The 25974-nt window shown below is 39.3% G+C and overlaps 1 protein-coding gene and 1 pseudogene across 2 annotated transcripts; both read left to right on the top strand.

Moving 5' to 3' along the window:
• Window positions 1–14084, top strand: part of LOC124527196 (protein Smaug homolog 2-like) — a 34449-nt pseudogene extending 20365 nt beyond the window's left edge.
• On the top strand, window positions 13897–25099 carry ZNF639 (zinc finger protein 639). 2 transcript variants are annotated; one of them, XM_047099846.1, is made up of 6 exons: window positions 13897–14128; window positions 17543–17616; window positions 18303–18371; window positions 19369–19479; window positions 21745–21879; window positions 22012–25099. In XM_047099846.1, exons 3-6 carry the CDS (start codon window positions 18314–18316, stop codon window positions 23163–23165), a joined length of 1458 nt encoding a protein of 485 aa, XP_046955802.1. In that variant the 5' UTR covers window positions 13897–14128; window positions 17543–17616; window positions 18303–18313; the 3' UTR covers window positions 23166–25099. The 2 variants fall into 2 exon arrangements, with proteins under 2 accessions (XP_046955802.1, XP_046955803.1); XM_047099847.1 differs by lacking the exon at window positions 13897–14128 and adding an exon at window positions 14137–14327.
• Window positions 25100–25974: the final 875 nt, after the last annotated feature.

Consider the following 25974-nt stretch of genomic DNA (forward strand, 5'->3'; position numbering starts at 1 on the left):
GTAAGGGAGGGTGGGAGAGCAAAAGGAAAAAGAAAAGATAAAGCAAGCAAAGTGTGGCTTGATAATTACTGAAAATGGTATGCTGAGTATATGAGGGTTCATTGATTATTCTCTGTAATGTACATTTGAAAAAGTTTATAAAAGCTATGAAAAATACCCAAAGAGCATGCAGATTAAAAATGGAAAAAGTAGGGGCGCCTAGATAACTCACTTAGTTAAGCATCCGACTTTGGCTTAGGTCACGATCTCACAGTTTGTGAGATCAAGCCCCACATTGGGCTCTGCACTGAGAGCATGGAGCCTGCTTGGGATTCTCTCCCTCTCTACCTCTCTCTCTCTCTCTCTCTCTCTCTCTCTGCCCTTCCCCACTTGTGTTCCCCCTTTCTCTCAAAATAAATAAGTAAACATTTAAAATTTAAAAAAAAAAATAGAAAAAATAGGGTGTCCTGGGTGGCTCAGTTAAACAACCTACTCTTGATTTCAGCTCAGGTCACAATCTCACAGTTGGAATTATCTGTCTCCCACTCTCTCTGCACCTCCCCTGCTAGTTCTATCTCTCTCAAAATAAATAAATAAACATTTTTTAGAAATGGAGAAAATAGGGGCACCTGGGTGGCTCAGTCAGTTGAGCGTCCAACTTCAACTCAGGTCATGATCTCACAGCTCATGAGTTCGAGCCCCGCGTTGGGCTCTGTGCTGACAGCTCAGAGCCTGCAGCCTGCTTCAGATTCTGTGCCTCCCTGTCTCTCTGCCCCAACCCACTCACATTCTGTCTGTCTCTCTCAAAAATAAACATCAAAAAAAATCTTTAAAAGAAATGGAAAAAATAAATTTAAGTGAGATTCTCATCCAAATAAACTAACCTTTGAATATATCAAACCCCATCATTTTTATGAACAAATCAATGACGTAATCTCTTTAAAAATTCTTTTTTTTAATGTTTCAAGTTTTTATTTAAATTCTAGTTATTTAGCATATAGTGTAATATTAGTTTCAGGAGTAGAATTTAGTTTTTCATCACTTACATATAACACCCAGTGCTCAGCACAAGTGCCCTCCTTAATACCCATCATTCACTTCCACCCACCTTCCCTCTAGCAACACTCAGTTTGTTCTCTATAGATGAGTCTCTTTTTTTCCCTTTCCCCTATTTTCATCTATTTTGTTTCTTAAATTCCACGTATAAGTGAAATCATATGGTATTTGTCTTTTCTCTGACTTTTTTTCTCTGAAAAAAAAAGTGAAAGTGCAGAAGCTTTTTATCTTGATGAAGTCCCAACAGTTAATGTTTGCTTTCATTGCCCTTGCCTCGAGAGACATGTCTCGTAAGTTGCTATGGCTCATGCCAAAGCAGTTGCTGCCTGTGTTTTCCTCTAGGATTTTGATGATTTTCTGTCTCACATTTAGGTGTTTCACCATTTTGAATCTATTTTTGCGTATGGTGTAAGAAAGTGATCCAGTGTCATTCTTATGTACGTTGCTGTCCAGTTGTTCCCAACACCATTTGTTAAAGAGACTGACCTTTTTCCATTGGATAATCTTTCCTGCTTTGCCAAAGGTCAGTTGACTATAGAGTTGTGGGTCCATTTCTGAATTTTCCATTATGTCCCACTGACCTATGTATTTGTTTTTGTGCCCGTACCGTACTGTCTTGATCACTTCAGCTTTGTAATATAGCTTGAGGTCCGGAATTGTGATGCCTCCAGCTTTGTTTTGCTTTTTCAAGATTGCTTTTGCTATTTGGGGTCTTTTGTGGTTACATATAAATTTTAGGATTGTTTATTCCAGCTCTGTGAAAAATGCTGGTGATATTTTGATAAGGATTTTATTAAATGTGTAGATTGCTTTGGGTAGTATAGACACTTTAACAATGTTTGTTCTTCCAATCCATGAGCATGGAATGTTTTTCCGTTTATTTGTGTCCTCTTCAATCTCTTTCATAAGTTTTCTATAGTTTTCAGAGTATATAGATCTTTTACCTCTTTGGTTAGGTTTATTGCTAGATGTCTTATATAGGTTTTAGAATTGTAATTGTAATTACAATTGTAAAAGGGATCAATTCCTTGATGTCTCTGTCTGCTGTTTCATTATTGGTATATAGAAATGCAACAGATTTCTGTACAATGACTTCGCTAAAATCGTATATCAGTTCTGGATGGGTTTTTTTTTTAATGTTTATTTATTTTTGAGAGAGAGGGGCAGAGAGAGAGAGGGGGAGGGATACACAGAATACGAAGCAAGATCCAGGCTCTGAGTGGTCAACACAGAGCCTGACGCGGGGCTCAAACCAACGAACCATGAGATTATGACCTGAGCCGAAGCTGGACGCTTATCCAACTGAGCCACGCAGGTGCCCAAGTTCTGGTTGGTTTTTGGTGGAGTCTTTTGGGTTCTCTAGATAGAGTATCATGTCATCTGCAAATAGTCAAGTTTGACTTCTTCCATGCTTTATATTTCCATGCTTTATATATCCATGCCTTATATTTCTTTTTGTTGTCTCATTTCTGGGGCTAGGAATTTCAAGACTATGTTAAATAACAGTGGTGAGAGTGGACATCCCTGCCTTGTTTTCGACCATAGAGGATAAACTCTCAGTTTTTCCCCATTGAGGATTGTATTAGCTGTGGGTCTTTTGTATATGGCCTTTATGATGTTGAGGTATGTTCTCTCTATCCCTACTTTGTTGAGGGCTTTTATCAAGAATAAAAAGAGCTATACTCCAGCTCCCACTGATGGCAGTGAGCCAGCGAAGGCTCCCATTGGCAATGGAGACATCCCCAGCCAGTTTATACCAGTGATGGGCAAAGTGTGCACCCGGCTCTTGGTGTCCCGACCAGACCAGGAGAACATCACCAGTTACCTCCAGCTCACTGAAAAGTGCCTGACTCATGAGGCATTCACGGAGATGCAGAAGAAACAGCTGCTGTCTTAGAAACAGCAAGTGCTGAAGTTCCTCGGGATGGTCCCACACAAAGCCACATTAGAGATGCAGAACTACCAGCAGCAGAAAGGCTGGGCATTCGGCTCCAACTCGCTTCCTGTACCTGGGTCTGTGTGGATAGGGATGGCCGGGGGGGACCCAGCGGTGGTTCCCCATGCCTCCCCAGGCCTTCCCGCCTGGCAGGATGGGCCATCTGAGCCCTTCAGGCATTGGGGGCGTCTTTCCCCGACATGCCCACACTAGCCCCAGCCTTGGGAGTCAGAGCCCACAGAACCTGTGGTTTGCCAACTCCAGAGGCAGCAACAACATGTCTAGCCAGAGCCGCAGCTCTGTGCAGAGCACCCATTCTCTCCCTGTCCATTTCTCACCCCAGGCCATTCTCATGGTCCCTGGGCCTGATCACTCTGAAGTCTTTTTGTCTGACCATGACAGAACACACCTTGGGTGGTGAGCATTTCCTCTTTCCCTGACCCAGCTCCCACCTACCCAGGATCATTTCCACTTCTGAACTGAGCAACTCAGAGGATCCTGAGGGGTCCCCAGGGGAGCCCAGCCTCCAGGGAGGACCTGACTGGGATGACAGGCTACCTTATCTTGGGCCTCCCACCAGTTCCTGATCTTCCTCCCTTCCTCCCTTTCCCACCACAGATGGGACAGACAAAACCTCCACCATCTGATGGGACCCACAGCCCAGCGCACGCACAGCTTCTCTGGGTGAGGGTGGAGGGGGGGAGGGCTAACCCCCAAAGGGCTTCTCCATGACAGTGAGAAGGTGAGCTGGCTCAGCTATACATGCTAGTAATTCTCTACCCTCTCATCCTTTTAACTTTTGTTTAACATTGGCACATGCCTTGCTCACCCCCAGGCTCAATGAGGGATCTCTGTGGAGGCTCAGGTAAGTAAGGAGCAACCAGGATAAAGGGGGCAGGGACCAGCCAGCCCAACTGCCCCTCCTTCCCTCCTTCATCCCCAACCTGGCCCCGTCCCACCCCTGCTCTTCCCAAGGGAGCAGCTTCCTCCTATCTTGTGGGGCCTGCTCAGAACCATCTGACATTTGCAGAGAGAGAAGTGGGGTAGATAACCTGCTCTCCTGGATGTTATTTGAGAGGAGCTGAGGAGAAAGTGGTGGATGAGGGGAGGAGCCTCTTTCTCTCTCCTCGCCACTTTCTTCTCCTTCCCCATTCCCATGATTCCCCGAGGACAGGAGCCACCCTCCGTTCCCTCACTTCCTTTCTGCCCTGTTTATATCAGAGGTTCTCTACAATTAATTTCTTTGGCCTATTTAAGATGCATATTTATATAGTTCTTAATGGTTTATCTCTCTTATCATTCCCTCTCATTTTTAGAATCCCCAGGCCTCTCTCTGAGCCAAGAAAGTGGCAGGGGAGCCTGAATTTTACGAGGGGAAAGGGCAAAGCAAGACCCTCCTCCAGATCCCCTAGACCTTCCCCACTTCCCGCCCCTCCCCCAGCCCTGGCTCTCCAGATGCAAAGGTTGAAGGCCAGAAACTAGGGCAGCAAGTGAGGTCAGGAAGTCTGTTGCCTTAACATCCCCTTCCCACAACCAGTACACACCCTTGTCCACTCCCAGGTCTTCTTGCTGAAAGACATGGGGGTAAAGAATAAGGGAAAGAGGATTGTTTGGCTTTTGGTTTCTTTCCCCACCCACTTTTCTTTGATCCTTTCCCCACCCCCTACTCTGTCATGACCTCACTTAAGTGGAACACTATATCATAACCCAGAGATTTGTCCCAGCCATGGAGTCATATAGACCCTCTGGTCTCTCTATTCCTGCTGAAGAGTTGTGCTGGAGCCCAGGTGGAGGGAGGGGATATGGGGGTTCAGGCTGTAGGGAATCAAGGGCCCCCTATTCCAACCCCATCTTCCTACTCAACCCACCCCCACCCCCCACTGGGACATTCTCAACATTTTCACACCAAAAAGTGGGAAAATGTTATTTTTAGGTATATTTTATGAATAACTTTCATTATGAATATGGTTGGTAACCATTGTGTATGTTATTAAAGATACAAAATGTTGGGGGGAAAATGAATGCTGTACTTTGTTAGATGCTTTCTGGATCTATTGACAGGATCCTGTGGTTCTTTTCTTTTGTTAATGTGGTGTATCACGTCTATTGATTTGTGAATATTGAACCACCCTTGCAACCTAGGAATAAACCCCATTTGATTTTGGTGAATGATTCTTTTAATGTACTGTTGGATTTGATATGCCAGTATTTTGTTGAGAATTTTTACATCCATTTTCATCATGGATATTGGCCTGTAATTCTCCTTTTTAGTGCAGTCTTTGTATGGTTTTTAAATCAAGGTAATGCTGGCACTGTAGAATAATTTGGGAAGTTTTCCTTCCATTTCTATTTTTCAGGACAGTTTAAGAAGAATGGGTATTAACTCTTTTAAATGTTTGATAGAATTCCCCTAGGAAGCCATCTGGCCCTGGACTTTTGTTTGTTGGGAGATTTTTTATTATTGATTCAACTTCTTTGCTGGTTTTCAGTCTGTTCAAATTTCCTATTTCTTCCTGTTTCAGTTTTGGTAGTTTATATGTTTCTAGCTTTATCCATTTCTTCCAGATTGCCACTGGACTTTTGTTTGTTGGGAGATTTTTTACTATTGATTCAACTTCTTTGCTGGTTTTCAGTCTGTTCAAATTTCCTATGTCTTCCTGTTTCAGTTTTGGTAGTTTATATGTTTCTAGCTTTATCCATTTCTTCCAGATTACTATTAGCATTATAATTTTTTATAATATTCTAATTGTTTGTATTTCTGTAGTATTGGTTGTCATCTCTTCTGTCTCATTCATGATTTTATTTATTTGGGTCCTTTCTCTTTTCTTTTTGATAAGTCTGGATAGGGGGTTATCAACTTTATTAATTTTTTCAAAGAACCAGCTCCTAGTTTCATTGATCTGTTCTACTCGGTTTTTTGGGTTTTTTTTTAATTTATATATCATCTTTTTCTGCTGTAATATTTATTATTTCCCTTCTTCTGCTGGCTTTAGGCTTCATTTGCTGTTCTTTTTCTATTTCTTTTAAGTGTAAGGTTAGGTTGTATATTTCAGATTTTTCTTGCTTCTTCAGGTAGACCTGTATTGCTATATACTTCCCTCTTATGACTGCTTTTGCTGCATCTCAAAGGTTTTAGACTTGTCATGATTTCATATTTATTTGCTTCTATGTATTTTTTTTTTATTTCTTCTTTAGTTTTCTGGTTAACGCATTCATTCTTTAGTAGGATGTTCTTCAACCTCCATGTATTTGTGGTCTTTCCAAACTTTTTTTTTGTGTGTGTGGTTTTGACTTCAAAATTTCATTGTGGTTGGAAAATATGCATGGTATGATCTCAATCTTTCTGTATTTGTTGAGGTCTGGTTTGTGACCCAGTATGTGATCTATTCTGCAGAATATCCCATGTGCACATGAAAAGAATGTGTATTTTGCTGCGTTAGGATGAAATGCTCTGAATATCTGTTAAGTCCATCTGGTCCAGTGTGTCATTCAAAGTCATTGTTTCCTTGTTGGTTTTCTGCTTAGATTATCTGTCCATTGATATAGGTGGGGTATTATAGTCCCCTACTATTATTGTATTATTATCAATTAATTTATTTGTTTATTAATCATTTTACATATTTAGCTATTCCAAGTTGGAGGCATAAATATTTACAATCGTTAGGTCTTCTTGTTGGATAAATACCTTTATTATGATAAAGTGGTCTTCTTCATCTCTTGTTACAGTCTTTGGTTTAAAATCTAGTTTATCTTGGGGCGCCTGGGTGGCTCAGTCAGTTAAGCGTCTGACTTCTGCTCAGGTCATGATCTCACGGTCCGTGGGTTCGAGCCCTGCGTCAGGCTCTGCTGACAGCTCAGAGCCTAGAGCCTGTTTCAGATTCTGTGTCTCCCTCTTTCTCTGACCCTCCTCTGTTCATGCTCTCTCTCTCTCTGTCTCAAAAATAAATAAACGTTAAAAAACAAATTTTAAATCTAGTTTATCTGATATAAGTATGGCTACTCCAGCTTTCTTTTGACATCCATTAGCATGATAAATTGTTCTCCATCCCCCCACTTTCAATCTACAGGTGTCTTTAGGTTGAAAATGAGTCTCTTGCAGGCAGCATATAGATACATCTTTCTTGCTTTTTTATCCATTCTGATACCCTATGTCTTTCAATTGGGGCATTTAGTCCATTTACATTCAGACTGATTCTTGCTAGATATAAATTTAGTGCCATCGTATTACCAGTAAAGTCAATGTTTCTGGAGATTTTCTCAGTTCCTTTCTAGTCTTTGTTGCTTTGGGTCTTTCTTTCCCACTTAAAGAGTCCCCTATAATATTTCTTGCAGGGCTGATTTAGTGGTCATGAACTCCTTCAGTTTTTGCCTGGAAAACTCTTTATCTCTCCTATTCTGAATGATAGCCATGCTGAATAAAGTGTTCTTGGCTGCATATTTTTCCCATTCGGCACATTGAATATATCATGCCACTTCCTTCTGGCCTGCCACGTTTCCGAGTAGACATGTGCTTCTTCCCTTATAAGTTAGGGACTTCTTTTGCCTTGCTGCTTTTAGGATTTTTTTTTATCTCTGTATTTTGCAATTTTGATTACAATATGTCTTGGTGTTGGCCTGGTTTTGTTGATTTTGATGGCAGTTCTCTCTGCCTCCTGGATTTGGAAGTCTGTTTCCTTCCCCAGATTAGGGAAGTTTTCAGCTATAATTTCCTCAAATAAACTCCATTTTCTCTCTCTTCTTCTTCTGGGACTTCAATGATACCAATGTTATTACATTTCATGGAGTCACTAAGCTAAACTTGCTTCGATGTTACCCTCTCTTAAGGATCCATATCAATTTTTCTATTTCAGAATGAATTTCACATTTCAAAACACATTTTGGAGGAAAGCTTAAAGTGAGAAGGAATGGGACTAAGTAAATTTTTACTATTAAACATAGTTTGAACACACAAAATGAGCTAAACATTTTACCAATATTTACCTGTGGTACAGATTTCAGACATCCTTTCCTTTTTTCCTTCATTCACACAATAAATATTAAGTGATTACTCTGTGTCAACATTGTGCTAGGCTTCAGGATCTACATTCAACAAGGCAGACTCATTTCTTACCTTCACAAAGCATACTGTCCACTTGGGAAGATGCCACAGAGCTCCTATCCACCCCCTCCCAGAAGTGGTATTTTATGGTGATTAGCATTCATAATGAATAATTATGCCTTCAGCTTTTTGACTCCCATTGCCAACAAGGAAAACAATGCTATTCATTTTGGGCTAGTCAAAGTTTGAAATAGGTAAGTCATCTGGATATTCCCAATCATCAAAAGCAGCCCCCATGGTTATCATTTGGTATATGGCACCACTTGGTGTGAAATGTGAGAAGTGCTACATGAAAATACTACAAGAAAATTATAGTTCTAATAGATTTACATGGATTTTCAGTGTGACCTGGTAAGACTGCCATAAAAGTAATCAAAAACATAGTTTTGTTTTTTCCCCTCCACAGTGGCTACTATAGTTATCTTACAAATGGTAGGCTTTCATAAATGCTTGTTAATTGAATAAATAATTGAACTTAAAGTCCAAAGACACTCTAATGGAATACAGATTTTAATAGATTCTGTTCTTTCGCCTCAGACCACAATGAAGGGAATGTATAAATTCAGCCCGTATATCAGTCAGTGATTATTGATGAATTAGTGATTCTTCAATAACAATCCCAAAGCTTATCAATTTCATACAACAAAATTTCTTGTTCATGTCATGTCTGTTATGAGTGCTGATAGCTCTTCAGTCAGAGGAAGGGGAGACTAGGGAAGCAAGTGCTAGAAATGAAATGCTTCCACCTAGAAGTAACACATAACACTTGTACAGACATCTCAATGGCCAATGCACATCATGTGGTTCTACCTAACTTTAAACAGGGCAGGGAGTATAATCTCCTGTATGCCTGAAAGCAGAGAGCACCAGACATTGGATATTGTGCAACAATAGTAAGACCTTCCGCAAATCTATACAATCAATGAGTTTTCTTCCTAGGGACAACAAATATACCTATTTACTGGGAAAATGCTTCCTCTTTGTCATCTATTAATCTCAATCTCCCTTAATATGGTTCAGTCTTCAGATCTTTGCAGGTATATATGTCTGAGTTTAAATCTATCAAATGGATACAACTCTTGACCTTCATTCCCAGATGCCGTAAGGTCAGTACTCTAGAAAATAAAAAGTGCTGTACAGTATACAAGTTATTATTAATATTATAATAAGGAAGTCTAGTCAGATTTTATCATTCATTAATTTGTTCATTCCATTAAAGAAAAAATAAAGACTAATAGCAGTTGAAGATTCAGCACTGAGTGGAAAAGTTTGATAGCCAAGCAGAGAACTTGATCCAGAATACAGTCTAGGTAGACTGTCAGTGATAAGGTTCAGGGAAGGGAAGATGGAGTGTCTTTTAAAGCTAAAAGACTGTCTCTGTTCCATTTTAAGGAAGCAGAGTGTGAGTGGGCTGACTACGTACATCTGGTTGCTGGTTTTGAAAGCATTGGGCTGGGGCGCCTGGATGGCTCAGTCAGTTGAGTGTCCAACTTCGGCTCAGGTCATGATCTCGTGGTTGGTGAATTCAGGCCCTGGGTCGGGCTCTGTGCTGGCAGCTCAGAGCCTGGAACCTGCTTTGGATTCTGTGTTTCCCTCTCTCTCTGCCCCTCTCACACTAGCATTCTCTCTGTCTCTCAAAAATAAATAAACTTACACAAAAAAAGCACTGGGCTGGCTGTTTAGAGGACCTCTGTCTCAGTGGTTCAAAATTATGGAGTCCAGTTGTCTCTATTGGGGATGTAAGGTCCCTGACACTAGGCTATGGCATACAGCTGCCTCATGTCTGAGTCATAAGTATGTCACTCGGTCAGGTCTGCACTAGCATCAGCAAGCTAGGTGGCCAGGACAATAAGTTGAATACCTAGATTCTCTACCTGCCCCATCCTTTTAGACCAAGTAAGGCAACCTGTCATATGGCCCCATAACATTTTTCACTTACTTTATATAAGTTTAGTCATCACATTCTAGTGCCATCTAATTGCCTATCTTCCCTACTGTACTATAAAGAGCAGCAAGGCAAGCATATGTCTATCCGGATCACACTGTATCCCTAGTACCTAGTATAGTGCTGGACCAAAGGTATATGTGCAGTGAATATTTTACCTAAAAAATGAATGAGTTGGGCACCGGGTGGCTTAGTCGGTTAAGCATTTGACTTCTGCTCAGGTCATGATCTCACAGTTCATGGGTTCATGCCCCACATTGGGCTCTGCATTGATGGTGCAGAGCCTGCTTCGGATTCTCTGTCTCCCTCTCTCTCTGGCCCTCCCTACTCTCTCAAAAATAAATAAATATTTAAAAAAAATTTTTTTAACATTTATTTATTTTTGAGAGACAGAGCATGAGCAGAGGAGAGGCAGAGAGAGAAGGAGACACAATCCAAAGCAGGCCCTAGGCTTTGAGGTGTCAGCATTCAGCCCAATGCGGGGCTCAAACCCACAAACTGAGATCATGACCTGAGCCAACGTCAGATGCTTAACCGACTGAGCCACCCAGGCACCCCATAAATAAATATTTTTTAAAAAAGAAAACATTTACTTTATTTTTTAATTTAGATCCAAGCTAGTTAACATACAAAAATAAAACACTTTTTTTAATTAAAAATGAATAAGGGTCTATGCAAGACACTGCTAAGCAGGGAGATGGAGCAGACTGGAATATAATACAACCAGAATTCAAAGTCTGTGGAGAAACAATATGATAAACAGGGGTGAAGCCAATGTTTGTGAGAAAGGAAGTTTATGCAAATTGGGGGAGCCAAATTAAGAAAAAGAATATAAAATTATAAATACAAAATGTGATTTAATTTAAATACAAAATTACACAAGAATATAAAATTACAAATACCTCATTTTGGAAGAGGCTCGTGCAATTGAGGGGACTTGAGGCTTAAGCATTGTTTCCTTCACAGTAAATGCATCTCTGGTGTAATTGGACCAATGTACCAAATACTGTTGAGTCTCTGAAGAGTGATAAGATATCCCTGCTAGGGAAAGTCAAAGATTTCACAGAATAGATAAACTGTGAGCTTGATCTTACAGACAGAAACAAGGTAAAGAAATTGCTGGTAGAAAAAACATGCTGAACCACACAGGCAAGAAAAGCTAGAGCCTGTCTGTGGAAGAGTGAAAAGCCTATTTGCTAGGATGGGGTTGGGTGGGGAAAGCCTTAGGATAGTGGCTCTCAAAGCATGATCCTAAGGTCAACAACATCAGCAGCACTCAGCTCCAGCCCAGATTTATCCAATGAGAAACTGGGGCTAGTGCACAGAAACTTACAGTATGACAAGACCTGCTAGTGATTCTGATGCAGTTAAAGTTTGAAAACCAATGCCTTAAGAAGTTAATTGAGCATCAGATGAAGCTACTCTTACAAATTTAATTTCAGTCTGCTATCCAAGATGGAGATAAATGTGAAAAAAGTATTATGACAGAAAGAGGGTGAGAGAGTTCTCTTCATCTCACACCCCAAAATAAATTACAAACTAAATAGCTAAAGTAAAAAATGCAACTAGATATTGGATAGAAGAAAAGTTTATTTCAGCATAAGGCCAATAATAGAATCTGTAAAGGAAAAGATTAATAGACACGATTTCACAAAAGTTTAAAACATTTGCACCATTAACAAAATTGAAAAGCAAACAACAAACTAGAAAGAAATATATGCAATATATATCTCAGGTAAAAGGCTAAAAATTTCCATTTTCTTTAAAAAGATAAATAGCCTATAAAAAAATGGACAAAGAATACCAACTGCAAATTCTCAAGAGAAATATAAATGGCCAATAAACACGAGAAAACATTCAAGTTCACAAAAAATATATATATAAATTAAAATGGAATACTGTATTTTACTTAGCAAATTGGCAAGCATTTTTTAAAATAGAAACAACCTAACCATCCACTATTTAACTGTATGGTTGCTTATAGTAGAATTCCAAGGTGCCATTAACATTAATAGCATAAAAAATATCCATGCCATATTTGAGTGGGGGGAAAAGCTGTTATAGAATAACATAAACAATAATATCCAAATTTTTAAAACAAATTCTAGATGGATATAGATTTTTTAAAAATGTACAGCTCTTGAGCAAAATGTTACCATTAGTTAGCTCTGGTTGTAGGATTATGATACCTTTTCCTTTTGTTACTCATAGCTTTCTAATGTCTCTATTATGGAATAAAGATGTATGCCTTTTCTAATCAGGAAAAAATTAAGCTGTGCTACAAATGTGATTTTAAAAAGTTGGAAGAAAGGATGATTCAATAGCCCTTTAGTCAAAATTATAGATCGCAAACTCTACAACTTGGTACTTTTTTGAGATCTGAGGGTTTCATCCCTGCCGCCACACCCTCCCTTTAAGAGGAAGGATTGGAAAAGGGAGAGGCAAAAAATGAAACTGGAAAACATACTCCACCTAATCAAAGAACATCAAGTAGCCTCTGCCTTGTGATTATGCTAAAGGACATGTAAACATTGTGATGCTCTTATTTACTTCTCTGGTTAAGGGAAAATCATGTGGGTTTGTTTGTTTAAGTAATGCGCTGAAGTGGGGGGGTGGGGTTTTCTCTTACTGCAAAATGTTTTGAAATAAAACTTCAGCCTAAAATGTAATGATTTCGTTTGGCACAAGGCTAAGCGTGAGCAAAACAGTAACTTAAAATGGTCCCATACCACCCCCTTGTGGCTTCCACTGTGTCACATCCGGAAACAGCCCAGCCAGAGGAGAGAAGGAGGCATACTGTTCTTCATAAATTCAACAAACGTGTCCATTCCCTATTCGGTGGCAGGTACTAACTACACTAGGATTAAAAGATACCACTAAATCTCTTCTTACTTTATTCAGGCCATGGCTGCATTCGTAAACATTCACTTATTTGGGCTGAGCATACACTTAAAAGTTGAGGTCATAAAAATTGAGCCTCACAAACTGTCTCTTTAAAATAAGGCTTTATCTTCTGGGATACAGCTGGAGGGATCGGAGTAAGGTCTGTGATTATTACTCTCCAGCGTTTGGTTGGGTAGCAATGGTAATCAGAAAAAGCACAATGGCCATGGATGAAAAGACACAGATTGCAGCCCTAACTATCCGAGTGACCTTGAGCATGTGATAATCCACATGGGCCTTATTTATCTACTCAACAATTATTGTAACCCGGGTGCTGAGGTTACAAAAATGAATAAAATCTAGTGTCTAGTCCTTTGCTTTTCTAATTTGTAAATTGGGACTGACAACTTCAATTTACTATTAAAGATTAAACATATGACCACACTTATACAGAGATCATTTATGAAACCGTGTTCACAAATTTACTTATGTTTGTTCAATTTAATCCTCTCTACATCTGCTCCTAGAAGCTCACAGTCGGGAAAAGAATTAAATAATCAAATCCAATCCCCTATTATTTCACATTCATTCCACCGGGATTTCTTGAATCAAGGCTTCCCACTGAAGCCTAGTAACGACTCATCGATCTTCAAGATTTTCACCTTCTTGCCCTGGTAAACAGCATCACAGCCCTGCGTAGTTCTTTGAAGGGGCCTCGGTAAAACCGTGACTCTGCCGTCTCCCTTTACATACGCAGCAAGCATCTGCCACTCTGGGGGTTGAAATGCCATTTGCCACGCCTAACCCGTCCCAGACCACTCTAGCACGCCCCCTGGAGGAGCTGGGTGGGAAAGGGGCCGCTGGCAAGCTGCGCTTCTCCCACTTCTCTAGGGGCGGGAGAAAGGGCTGAAAGCCCGCCCGGGGCGGGGGGAGTCCCCTTGGTGGCCTCGTCGGGAGCAATTCTAGGGAGTGGAATCACCCGCTCCGCATGGGAGGGGCGGTACCCCGTCCGGAAGCAGCCTGCGGCGGCGCAGAGGTGCCAGCAGGGGGCGCGGGCCGATGGGCCACCCCCGGGGCTAAAGGCCGGTGGTCCCTCCCAGGTCTGGAGTGCGGCGTGGCCTCGCAGCCGGATCCCCCCCCCCCAGCCCTCCCCCCTCTCACTCTCACCTAGTCACCTCCCCGCCTAGTCGGCGGGCCCCTGAGGTGCGCGGCGCAGGCGCGGAGCGAGGCGGTGAGTGCGGCAGCCAAGCCTGGGCCTGGGGCCTGGCTGGCAGGGCGTGAGGCGCGCGGGAGGGAGAGGGGCTGCCCTGCAGGAGCGCCCGGGAGCGCGAGGGCCACAGTGGCGCGGCCCCTCCTCCCGCGCTCGGGCGCCTTGGCCGCCGCCGCCTCGAAGCTGCGCCTGGGCTGGCCGGACAGGCCCTGGGGTCCCGGTGAGTGTGAGGGAAGAGCGGGCCGGCGGTGTGCGGGCGCAGCCTCCCACGCGAGAGGACATGGAAGACCGGACGGCGTCTTTTAAACTGAAACCCTGTCTCCGTTTTATGGCGGGATGCCGGCCCCTCCCCCATCCCGAAGGCAGTTCCCCCTCCCGGGGAGGACGCCTAGGCCCCCTGCGGCTCTTTTCCTTATGGCGCCTTTGGGGCCGGGGTTTGGGAGTCCCCGCTGGTCACCCGGCCCCTGTGGGCCTGGCGCGTGGCACGGGCGTGGAGGCGGCTGGGTCCCGGACGCTCCTGCGCGGCCCCTCCGACAGTCGTGTCCTACGGCGGCTGGGCTCCCGCCCCCGGTCGTGCGGGGCGGCTTCGAGACCCTCTGGCGGCGCATCCCTTGTTCGCCCCGAGCCACAGCCGCAGAAAGCAGGCGTTGGTTCTGGCGCTCCAGTCTCCGGGCGGTGGCCTCGGCCCCTCGTTAGGGTGCTTATACACCCCTTTGGTTTTCTTTTTCAGCATAACCTGGGACGCAAGTAATTTGAAGCAGTTTCTCTCTTTACAAAGAGATAAAAATTTGTATTTCAGGAAAGACTGACACTCAAGTTGGGCACACAGTTGGTTCTAGTTCAAAGACTCTCCCGAAACATTTTTATGTTTCAGTTCTTTTAACATCTGGAGTTTATATACTTATTTTGAAATGAGGCTAGAAAAGAACTTGCTGTTAAAATGCTGTTGTAAAAATAGAGCTTTTGATTGTAAATACTTGCCTTATTTTTGTATCTGCTAGAGAATATTTACACTGAGTGAAAGGCCTTAAATGTTGATATTTTTGATACAGGTACTAACTGCCTGTTAATGTGGTGTTTTGTACATTCTTATTGAAAAAAAATGACAGGTGGAAAGAGGCTGATATGTATTTTGTAAGTTGCTTTTAAAAAAAATTGTTTCATGTGTCAAACATGAAACATATACATTTTTACAAAAATGTAAAATGTTTATATATATCTTAACATAGGGAAATGCCTAGATGTCTATACCCCAAAATGCTAATGGTTTTTCTGGGTGAATAGATTCTAGGTGATTTAATTAACTTGGTTTCTAAACCTTTTCTTAATTTTCCTGCAGTGACATGTATTACATGTGCAGTTTAAGTGGAGAAGAGGGAGTGAATGATAAGTTGCATGTGATTCAGAATCTTACCCATGAGAGGAAGACTAGTGAGCAAATGTTTATGTGACATCTCTGAGTAAAAAGCCAAACTTCTTCATCAGGGTAGTTATGTATACAAAAAGTCCATAAGAATATTTGCTGAAATGAAGGATGGATAGCATTTTTGGTCTTGAGTAGGCATCTTAGCATCCTGCCAAAGCGGGGGGGGGGGGGGGGGGGTCTGATAAATGTTTGGATATTGTTCAGCCCTGAGTAGGAGTCAGACCTTTCCTGATCAAGATGATCCTCTTCCTCTCACCTGAATCCATGCCAGCTTGCAACATCAATTTTAATGCTATGCTTGGTTTCCTTTCCTTACTTTTTTATTCTTCTGGTTGGAAAGAATTTGAAGTGTATTCTGAAATTGCAAGAAGATACTATAATGTTTGGCTGACAGTTTTAGAGCATTTAAGACATGAAGTGTGATGCTCTGGGCTTTTTAAATTTTAGAAGCATACAGAAGAGGTATTAGGAATAAGTCTTGAAATTTTAGTTTATTACATAATCGGAAATTTTTTATTTATTTTTTTTTTTTTCAAAGTTTTTATTTTATTTTTGGGACAGAGAGAGACAGAGCATGAACGGGGGAGGGGCAGAGAGAGAGGGAGACACAGAATCGGAAACAGGCTCCAGGCTCTGAGCCATCAGCCCAGAGCCCGACGCGGGGCTCGAACTCACGGACCGCAAGATCGTGACCTGGCTGAAGTCGGACGCTTAACCGACTGCGCCACCCAGGCGCCCCAAGGAAATTTTTTATTTTTTAAGGCACTTGACTGGGAAGGGTTCAAGGAATGCTATTTGTGGTAGGTGAGGCATGATAGATAGATAGATATAATAGATAGATATTTCTATAAATCTCACTGTTGTCTGTTTCTTTGGGTGATTTCCTTCCCTTCCTCCCGTTGGTGGCTAAGTAAGAACTGGAACCAAGATGTAACTTACTGGTAATAGTGATTAGCAATGAAAATTACTTACACAGAGTTAGTTGTTCAGAACTCAGAAGGCATGCTTTTTCATCTCTGGTTCTGCAACTTAGATGACTTGACTTTCCCTGAATCTGTTTCCTCATCAGTAAAATAAGATCGAGAAATGTTCAGTAAACTAAAAAGCACTGTCTTAATACTGTGTTATCACATCACCTGTAGTGCTAATTAATACACCCAGAACCTAGTGAAGCAGCAGACAGTATGTACACTTATCATTAGAAATGAGATGGTCTCACTAATGGTACCAAGTTCTACCTGCTATATATATTGCTTTGATGGTAAGAAAAGCAGCATGTAAAGCTGGCGGAGAAAACTTCAATATCTTTTTCTGACATTCCTTACTTGCCCATTTCTACAGTGAAGGAACACTAACCTGAAATGGAAGAGGTAGTTCTGATTCTGACACTAATCTGTTACTTGAATTGGGGTGATCTCTTTATTTCCCTATTTGTTTTCAAAGCATGTGCTTTAAAATTTGATCTTTATTCAAATTCCAACTCTACCAGTTATTAAGAATTGTCTTTATTTAATCTTACTATGCTTCAGTTTCCTCATCAATAACAAGGGGTAAATAATTTTGAGAGACTGTTGTACATTTATCATGTTATAGGATTAAATAAGATAAAGTAGGTGCACAACCTGTTACGTGATTGGTGCTCAGTAAGTGGTCGTTGTTCTTATATTGTTGGATAATCTATAAGGACTGAAACAGTTTGAAGTCTGATTTGGTTTGCTTTCATTCTATTTGCTTTCATTATGGCTGAATAAAGTAGGCTGATTTATATTCCTGTTTTGGTGTTAAAATATAGCTATAGCTTTAGAAGGTAAGTTTATTTCAGAGAAATATGACACATATATATTTATCAATTTTTAGTGTTTATACAGTATATCCAAAAGCTTATTTATACTTGAATTATTTCCATATAATTTTCCAGTTAATTAAAGACCTGGTGCCATTGTATTCTTGAGTCTCAGAAGTGAACTACATTTTTGCTTATATGACTTCTGTTGTGTATTTTGCTACAGGCTATTTTTTTACCATCTGTGAAAACTTCCCTGTAATTCATTTCTCCTCACCACAGTATTAAGAATTATACCAAGTAAGTGGAATGTGGCAAAACCAATTAGTCAATTTTGTAACAGTCTGTGGAAATTCAATCACTTAATGATGATTTGATTAATTGTTTGAGTAAATGATTAATCATTAAATGATTGCTACCTGTTTTGTTCTCAGTAGAGTGTTGAATGTGACCTTACAAGTAAGAAAAGGATTTTTTCTTGAAAATTGTATTCTGAGCTTCTATGTGATGAGTATATTTTTTGAAAGTCAGGAGATAAAGATTTGTGACAGTATTTTTTGAAGGCATTATATCCACCTTTAGATTGAAAAGTGTATCAAAATATTCTCAGTTGTAAGAAATGGACTTGTTTTATTCTTAACATGGTACCATAAGAGCAATTTTTTTTAAATAAAAGCTAAGAGTACGGCTTATTGTAATTGTCCAGTATTCACAATTACATCAACATTTGAAATGGATTTCTCAACCTCGCCAAGAGAAAAAAAAAAAAAAAAAACCGCAGATATTGGTGTCCTACTTTTAAACTTGATCAGAAAAATAAATCCAAAATACAAATGGAAGCATTATTTAACATTTCTCTTAGGAAATAGGTTTTCAAGTGGCACACACATTTCTTATTGCCAATAAATTCTTTGGTTAGGTGGAATTTTTATAAAATATTAACAGTTTTTATTTTTGATACTTTTGTTAAATTTTTCCATTTTCAGATTGAAAAGATATGAATGAATATCCTAAAAAAAGAAAAAGGAAGACATTACACCCTTCTCGTTACTCAGGTCAGTAGACTTTTAAAGTTGGGCCATGGATTAATTCCCATACAATTGTATTCTTACCCATTTTCTCATAAATGGATCAAATAACAGTTAAATATCTGGGTCCGTTTTCAGGTAAGAGAAAACTTTAAATTCTCTGAATATACATTGTTCATTGTCTACCATGTGCTAGGCACACATCGGAACTTTACAAACATTATTTAATACAATTTAATGGTTGATAGATACTTAAAATTAGATACCCAAGGTTGCATGCTTATACAGCATAATTGAGATTTGTCTGTGTGATTCCCAGACTTGTTCTTAAGGCACAACATTAACCTTGGTGGGAGATATTTTGCATGATTACGGAAAAAAATGTTTTATCCTGTACATTATTTTCAGAAATGTGAACTTCCATTTTGATTGTATTATTTTAGATCTTTTGGTTGAGGTTGGCTCTGCTGTCTTGGCAGCAAGAGAGGTCTTAAGAAGAGAAGTCTTTGTGACCACATGTATTTGAGACAGTCTCTAGCATACCTGTTAACCCACCCAAGCTACACATTCTTCATATCTGAGGAGATTAAATCTAGTTCAGCGCTTGCCAGCTCATCCCAGACAAGACTTGAAATGACTCTTCAGAAGCCCTAACTGATCCTCAGACCATTTCCCCTATGCCTTGGGTTTTGTCTTCACTATATGGCAGATCTTGGTAGTTAATTCAATGTTTTTTGCAGTTAATACATTATCACATATTTATAATTTGTGGAATTCTGACTGTAAGGCAAGTCTATTTTTGTGTGCTTCAAGGTGTTATATTGTAAATTGTGTAATTTGTGGTTCTTTCAAAGCTCAGTTCAGTATCAGGTCTGAAATGTAGAAGCTTTCAGAATTAAGGGAAATGTTAATACTTTATTACAAATATGAAAATTTCAAATATGAAAATATGTTGGATAATGGGATGGCTGTTAAGTGTATGTATGTTTACCTGGAATTTGTAAAATTTTGCTCTTGTGTTCAGATTCCTCTGGAATAAGCAGAATTGCAGATGGATTCAATGGAATTTTTTCTGATCATTGTTACAGTGTTTGTTCTATGAGACAACCAGACTTAAAATATTTTGACAACAAAGGTATATCTAATATTTTCCAAAATATTCTTTAAGTTGCTTTTATGTATTTGTATTTCTTTGAAAATGTGGGTGAAAATGATGATTTCTAAGTGGGCAAGTGTTTAAATTTGTTTAAATGTAAGGAAACAATTTTTTGTAAGAAAACAAGTATGTGAATTTTTTATTTTTAATGTTATTTCAGACCTATAAATAAAAAGCACATTCTCCTAAGTCCATTTTAGGTGGCTAGGAGTTGATGGCAAAGTGAGACAATCCAGAGTTGGGAAGATTTATGAAGAAAGGTTAAGAATAGTATTACATACAGTTCTTCCACTTAGCTGTAGTCTAGAGGGCTAATGGAAGGAAGAAACAGGATGAGTGATTTAGTGTTTTTCAATGTTGCATCTTCTATTAAGGCTTTTCTAGAGCATTGGGTAAATGACAACAACTTGCATTTGTTCTTTCTTTGCAACCATCAAAACTGCCAGTTTCCTTGAACTCCTCTCATAGACACAGAAACATAAATTTTTAAAAAACATGAGGCGTTGGAGACATCTGTGTGAACTCCTGTTTGGCTTAATAGAGACATAGATGGTTACATACAGAGATATTTATAGATATGTCTCTGTATATCTGGCAGTGTACACACATTTTTGGTCTGTTAGCTGAGAGGGCCTAAAAGAAATGACACCCCAGTAGGAGTGAGCACACCAGTGCCCAGATTTTGGTTTCTAAAACCATTCTCCAGTAAAAAGAACTGGTACTTAGAGAAATGGCTGATTCTCGTTCTGAAGCAGGAAATATATGAGACTGGAGCATTTTGTAGTGCCAGAAAATAAGGAGGTACTCAAAACACACATACACACACAATACAGGTATGTCAAAGAAACACGGGCTGACTGAAAGAGCTCCCAGCAGCCAAAGCTGAAACAATTAGAGAGGAAAAAAAAAAAAAAAAGAATTATAACCCAAAGTATAAAATAAATACACATGAGTTCATACTGATATGACTAAGTAAATAAGAAAGAAATCTTTTTTTTTTAAGTTTATTTATTTATTTTAAAAGAGAAAGAGAGCATGCATGGGGAGGGGGAGAGAATCCCAAGCAGGCTCTGCACTGTCAGCACAGAGCCTGATGTAGGGCTCAAACTCAGGAACCATGAGTTCATGACCTGAGCTGAAATCAAGAGTCGGATGCTCAACCGACCAAGCCACCCAGGCACCCTCATGTAAGAAAGCAATCTATACAGAAGAATTCCAAGTTATTTATATAAACACTCCTCCCTCAAGGAGGTGGAGCATGACTTCCCACTCCTTAAGTAAGGACTGCAAGCAGGGACTTCCTTCCAAAGTAAAAGAGTGACTTTACAGCAGAGAAACCTGCTAAATACTACTTCAACCAGGTAATCAGTCTATAGTAATAAATCATGTTAATAGTGTGTACCCTTTATATGATGTGGTAAAAATGGTAGTTTGCCTCTCTGGTCTACCTCCAGTAACCCATAATCCCAGTCTAATCATGAAAAAAACAACATTTCATTAATGGGACATCCTACAAAATACCTGACTTGTACTCCTCAAAACTGTCATGATCATCAAAAACAAGGAAAGTCTGAGAAACTGCCACAGCTAACAGAGGCCTAGAGAGAGATGACAACTGAATGTAATGTGGAATCTTAGGATCTTGGAACAGAAAAAGGACATTAGGTAAAAACTAAGGAAATCTGGATAAGTATGGACTTTAGTTAATACCATCTTATCAGTATTGGTTATTAATTGGAACAAATGTACCATCTTTTTGTAAGAGAATAGAGAAACTGAATTCAGGTTATGTGGGAATTCTGCGTACAATCTTCTCAAATTTTTTTCTGAGAACTTCTAAAAATTTAAAGTCTATTAAAAACAACACTGACATGATGTTGAAGCCCAGCTTTTTCTATTGACCTGTATTTCAGTTTCCCCATGCTAACTTTAAAACATTGGGGCTGGGCTAAGGGAATAAAGGTTTATTCAAAGTCAGAAATTTAAACTTAAAATTCCTAAGTAACTTTAAAAAGTAGATTGTAGTACAAATGGGGCGCATGGAAGCAAAAGCAGTTGCTTGATTGGACAGATTTTTTGGGTATCTGTGGTATATGGATAACATCTCTTTTCCTGGCTAAATCTAAGTCCTTTAGTTCCTATCAGAATTCAAAATTATATTGAAAACGCTTAGTGCTTTAGTAATAATTAATATTTAATACTTTGGTATAAATAATAAGTATTTTTCCAAATCTCTTTCTACAGATGATGATTCTGATACAGAGACATCAAATGACCTGCCAAAATTTACAGATGGGATCAAGGCCAGAAATAGAAATCAGAACTACCTGGTTCCCAGTCCTGTACTTAGAATTCTAGACCACACTGCCTTTTCTACAGGTTAGGGAAACTAGTTAATCGCATTTATTTATTTTATATACATTAATAAAATGTGTAAAATAAATTTTGTACCAATTATTTATTTAATAGGTCTTATTTAATGATAATAATAGACTTATTACATTTTTTCAGAAAAATCTGCTGATATTGAAATTTGTGATGAAGAGTGTGACTCACCTGAATCAGTCAACCAACAAACTCAAGAAGAGAGTCCTATAGAAGTTCACACCGCTGAAGATGTTCCAATTGCTGCAGAAGTGCATGCAATTTCTGAAGATTATGATATAGAAACAGAAAACAATTCCTCTGAGAGTCTCCAAGACCAAACTGATGAGGAGCCGCCATCTAAACTTTGCAAAATTCTTGACAAGAGCCAAGCTTTGAATGTGACTGCCCAGCAGAAGTGGCCTTTACTGAGAGCTAATAGCAGTGGCCTCTATAAATGTGAACTTTGTGAGTTCAACAGCAAATATTTTTCTGACTTAAAGCAGCATATGATCCTGAAGCATAAGCGTACTGATTCAAATGTATGTCGAGTATGCAAGGAAAGTTTCTCTACCAACGTGCTTCTGATCGAGCACGCCAAACTGCATGAAGAGGATCCCTACATTTGTAAATACTGTGATTATAAAACAGTGATTTTTGAGAACCTCAGCCAGCACATTGCAGACACCCATTTTAGTGACCACCTTTATTGGTGTGAGCAGTGTGATGTACAGTTCTCCTCAAGCAGTGAACTCTACCTACATTTCCAGGAGCACAGCTGTGATGAACAGTACTTGTGTCAGTTTTGTGAACATGAAACAAATGATCCAGAAGACTTGCATAGCCACGTGGTAAATGAACATGCATGTAAATTAATTGAGTTAAGTGATAAGTATAACAATGGAGAACATGGACAGTATAGCCTCTTAAGCAAAATTACCTTTGACAAATGTAAAAACTTCTTTGTATGTCAAGTATGTGGTTTTCGGAGTAGACTTCATACAAATGTTAACAGGCATGTTGCTATTGAACATACTAAAATTTTTCCTCATGTTTGTGATGACTGTGGGAAAGGCTTTTCAAGTATGCTAGAATATTGCAAACATTTAAATTCACATTTATCTGAAGGGATTTATTTATGTCAATACTGTGAATATTCAACAGGACAAATTGAAGATCTTAAAATTCATCTAGATTTTAAGCATGCAGCTGACTTACCTCATAAATGTAGTGACTGTTTGATGAGGTTTGGAAATGAGAGGGAATTAATAAGTCACCTTCCAGTCCATGAGACAACTTGATTATTTTCTTTAACTGCCATAATATTAATGTAAAATAATAAATTTGACTTTTGGAGATGTTAAAATAGATGATTTTAAGCAACTTATGAGAATCGTCTTTAACAAGTAAGATTTTTTTTAATTGTCCCATTTTCTTAGCATTGCTCCATTTTTCATTACATTTATAATGGTATCCTAAATGTGGTATTTTCAATGCAGGTAGTTCATAGTTTTAACCACTATTGGTGTTGTCTTGTTTCTTACATAAGCTCTGATTTCATGAATTGATGAGAAAGAGATATACTAAAGAAACTAGACCACAGTTTTCCTTCTGTAACTATGAGTGCTATTAACTTTTTTAAACTAAAGACAAGCTCAGTTTTTTATATATAAAGTCATTAAAATGCAACGTAACATACAATTAAGTCCACTGATACTCCCATTAATAAGAACCCAGACTCTCCCTCTTGCATGCCCCATCAGGAATTATCCTCAAGGCTGTCAGTAGACTCTCCATCTGTGTAATTCTTTTAATAACACTAGGAGGCAAATGTTACAATAGGAAGCGAAGATCCAGTTTTGTTGGCAGTCTTTATTTTATTCTGTTTCAACCCCTATCCATGAGTTAAATAATTTAAGATAGGAGTGAGGAGGAACTGGTAAGGGCATTGACAATAAAAAGTAACATTTTATAACTCACAACCTGTTCACAATTTATTTTAAGTTATGCAACAGCAAAGTCAGCCCAAACTTCCGATGTCAAATCATTTATTGACTCAGAAAACCCACTATAGTGGGTATATTAACACTGTAGTGTTAACATAGAATTATGAAGATCTGAGAGATAAGGTGTTCCTGGCCTTTCTTCTTGGCTTGTAGATGGCGGTCTTTATTCACGTGCTGTTCTCTTTGTGTACAAGTCTGTCTCCCAAATTTCCCCTTTTATAAGGTCACCAGTCATAACTGGATTAGTGCTAACGCTAATGATCTTATTTTAACCTAGTAAAGACCTTATCCCCAAATAAGCTCATATTTTGAGGTACTGGGGCTCAGGACTTCAACATATGAATTGGAGGATGGGAGGAAGAGACATAACAACTACAATTCAATAGCAGCTTCTTAAATAGCAGTATCACAAAAATAGAATTTTGTCTATCATTGGACTCCAATAAACACTGCTGCTAACAATATTCTTGTTCAGGAATATTGATATAGTTGAAGAGACCAATTTACAACATATGGTTCTCCCACTACAAGAACCGTGGAAATGTAGCCTATTTTGAAAATGGTGGCAGCAACAAGTTTTTTAAAAACCATTTTTATCTCTACAATTGTCATATATTGTATAGTTATATTCCTAGAAACTCATCTGATTGGAACATTCCAGGTAGGGTTACCTGATAGAAATGTTTCTTAGAAGACTTAAAATCATAGTGGTTTAAACAGGCAGGGAATCTTAGAAACCATTTGGTGTAAACCCTCCAGTTTTCTATTGTAGAAATAGGCCAAGGTCACAACATCAGTTGTAGCAGACAGGAGTGGAATCCAAGTTATTTGGCTTCTAGTCTAGTGTTGTTTCCATTACACCATGTTACATTAAGATCTAAGGTTTGTCCTTGGTGTGTTTTCCATGACTACTTGACTTAGCCACTCGGCTACCTTCTTGGTAATTCTGTTTTTATGCTTTTTTGATATACATCCAGCTTCAGGAATTTTATTTTCAGGAAACAAACTTTAAATAAGTAATGCCTTGGTTTTGTTTTTTTTTTTTTCCTCAGTTCTGTATTTTACTGCTTTACATTTGATCACATTAGTAATCAAAGTGATTGTAAGGAAACCTCAGGAAATATTAATCCAAGTTTCAGAACCATATATAATTTTGTACTTTTTGATGAATCTGCAGCTTAAGGCCACATCTCACTGACAGTTTGTCCAATAAAAACTTTTTACTTTGACTCAGCTTTCAGATAAGTTGATGACACCACAAATTGCTTGGATAGCTGGTCTATATTTCTAGCTTAAAAAACTTCTTTGTAAAAACAACCCTACTTACGGGGCGCCTGGGTGGCGCAGTCGGTTAAGCGTCCGACTTCAGCCAGGTCACGATCTCGCAGTCCGTGAGTTCGAGCCCCGCGTTGGGCTCTGGGCTGATGGCTCAGAGCCTGGAGCCTGTTTCCCATTCTGTGTCTCCCTCTCTCTCTGCCCCTCCCCCGTTCATGCTCTGTCTCTCTCTGTCCCAAAAATAAATAAACGTTGAAAAAAAAAAAAAAAAACAACCCTACTTAAAAAGAAATTTTTCTCGTTACTCTGGGTTTTTTCTCCTCAGAAACAATTCCACTGATCTCTTTTGTGACTTGAACCACATTTCAAGTCTAAGAATACATAACTGATAATGATGTTTATTAGCACTACAATAGAATTCTTGGCATCAAGAATTCTTGGCAGTAGTGTTGGGCCATTTTTTTTCTTGCTTTTTTTTTTGTCTTCACGTTACTATTAGTTATTACTTATGAAATTCCAAATTTCCCCTGTACTCCAAAATTTGGAAGTGATTGTGCACTACTCAAAAGCTTCTCTTCCTGCCTGCAAATTTGCCAGTTTTACCGTTTAAAATCACCTGTCTTCGGTTTCCTGAATACGTGTCATCACGTATTAACCAGTTTCTCCATTTCACAGGGCCTATAGCCTGTTAGGTGATTGCTGAGTTGTTGGCAGGTGTAATATATACAAGTTTTTATTTTTTGGTTGTTTTTTTTTTTTTTCCAATAGACTAACACTGTCCCTAATTTTTAAATCTGATTTGCAAAGCACTGTGTTACTTAATTCCTGG

The sequence above is a fragment of the Lynx rufus genome, unplaced genomic scaffold (assembly GCF_022079265.1).
Source record: "Lynx rufus isolate CCGP_SWC_20201006 ecotype Redwood Valley unplaced genomic scaffold, mLynRuf1.p SCAF_5, whole genome shotgun sequence".
Classification (NCBI taxonomy): domain Eukaryota; kingdom Metazoa; phylum Chordata; class Mammalia; order Carnivora; family Felidae; genus Lynx; species Lynx rufus.

Bases quoted from the DNA above. Each gene is read 5' to 3' on its own strand.
- ZNF639 (XM_047099846.1), top strand. From the start codon at position 18,314: ATGAATGAATATCCTAAAAAAAGAAAAAGGAAGACATTACACCCTTCT. The intron at 18,372-19,368 runs GTCAGTAGACTT...TCTTGTGTTCAG, and splicing joins ACACCCTTCTCGTTACTCAG to ATTCCTCTGGAATAAGCAGA. The intron at 21,880-22,011 runs GTTAGGGAAACT...ACATTTTTTCAG, and splicing joins CCACACTGCCTTTTCTACAG to AAAAATCTGCTGATATTGAA.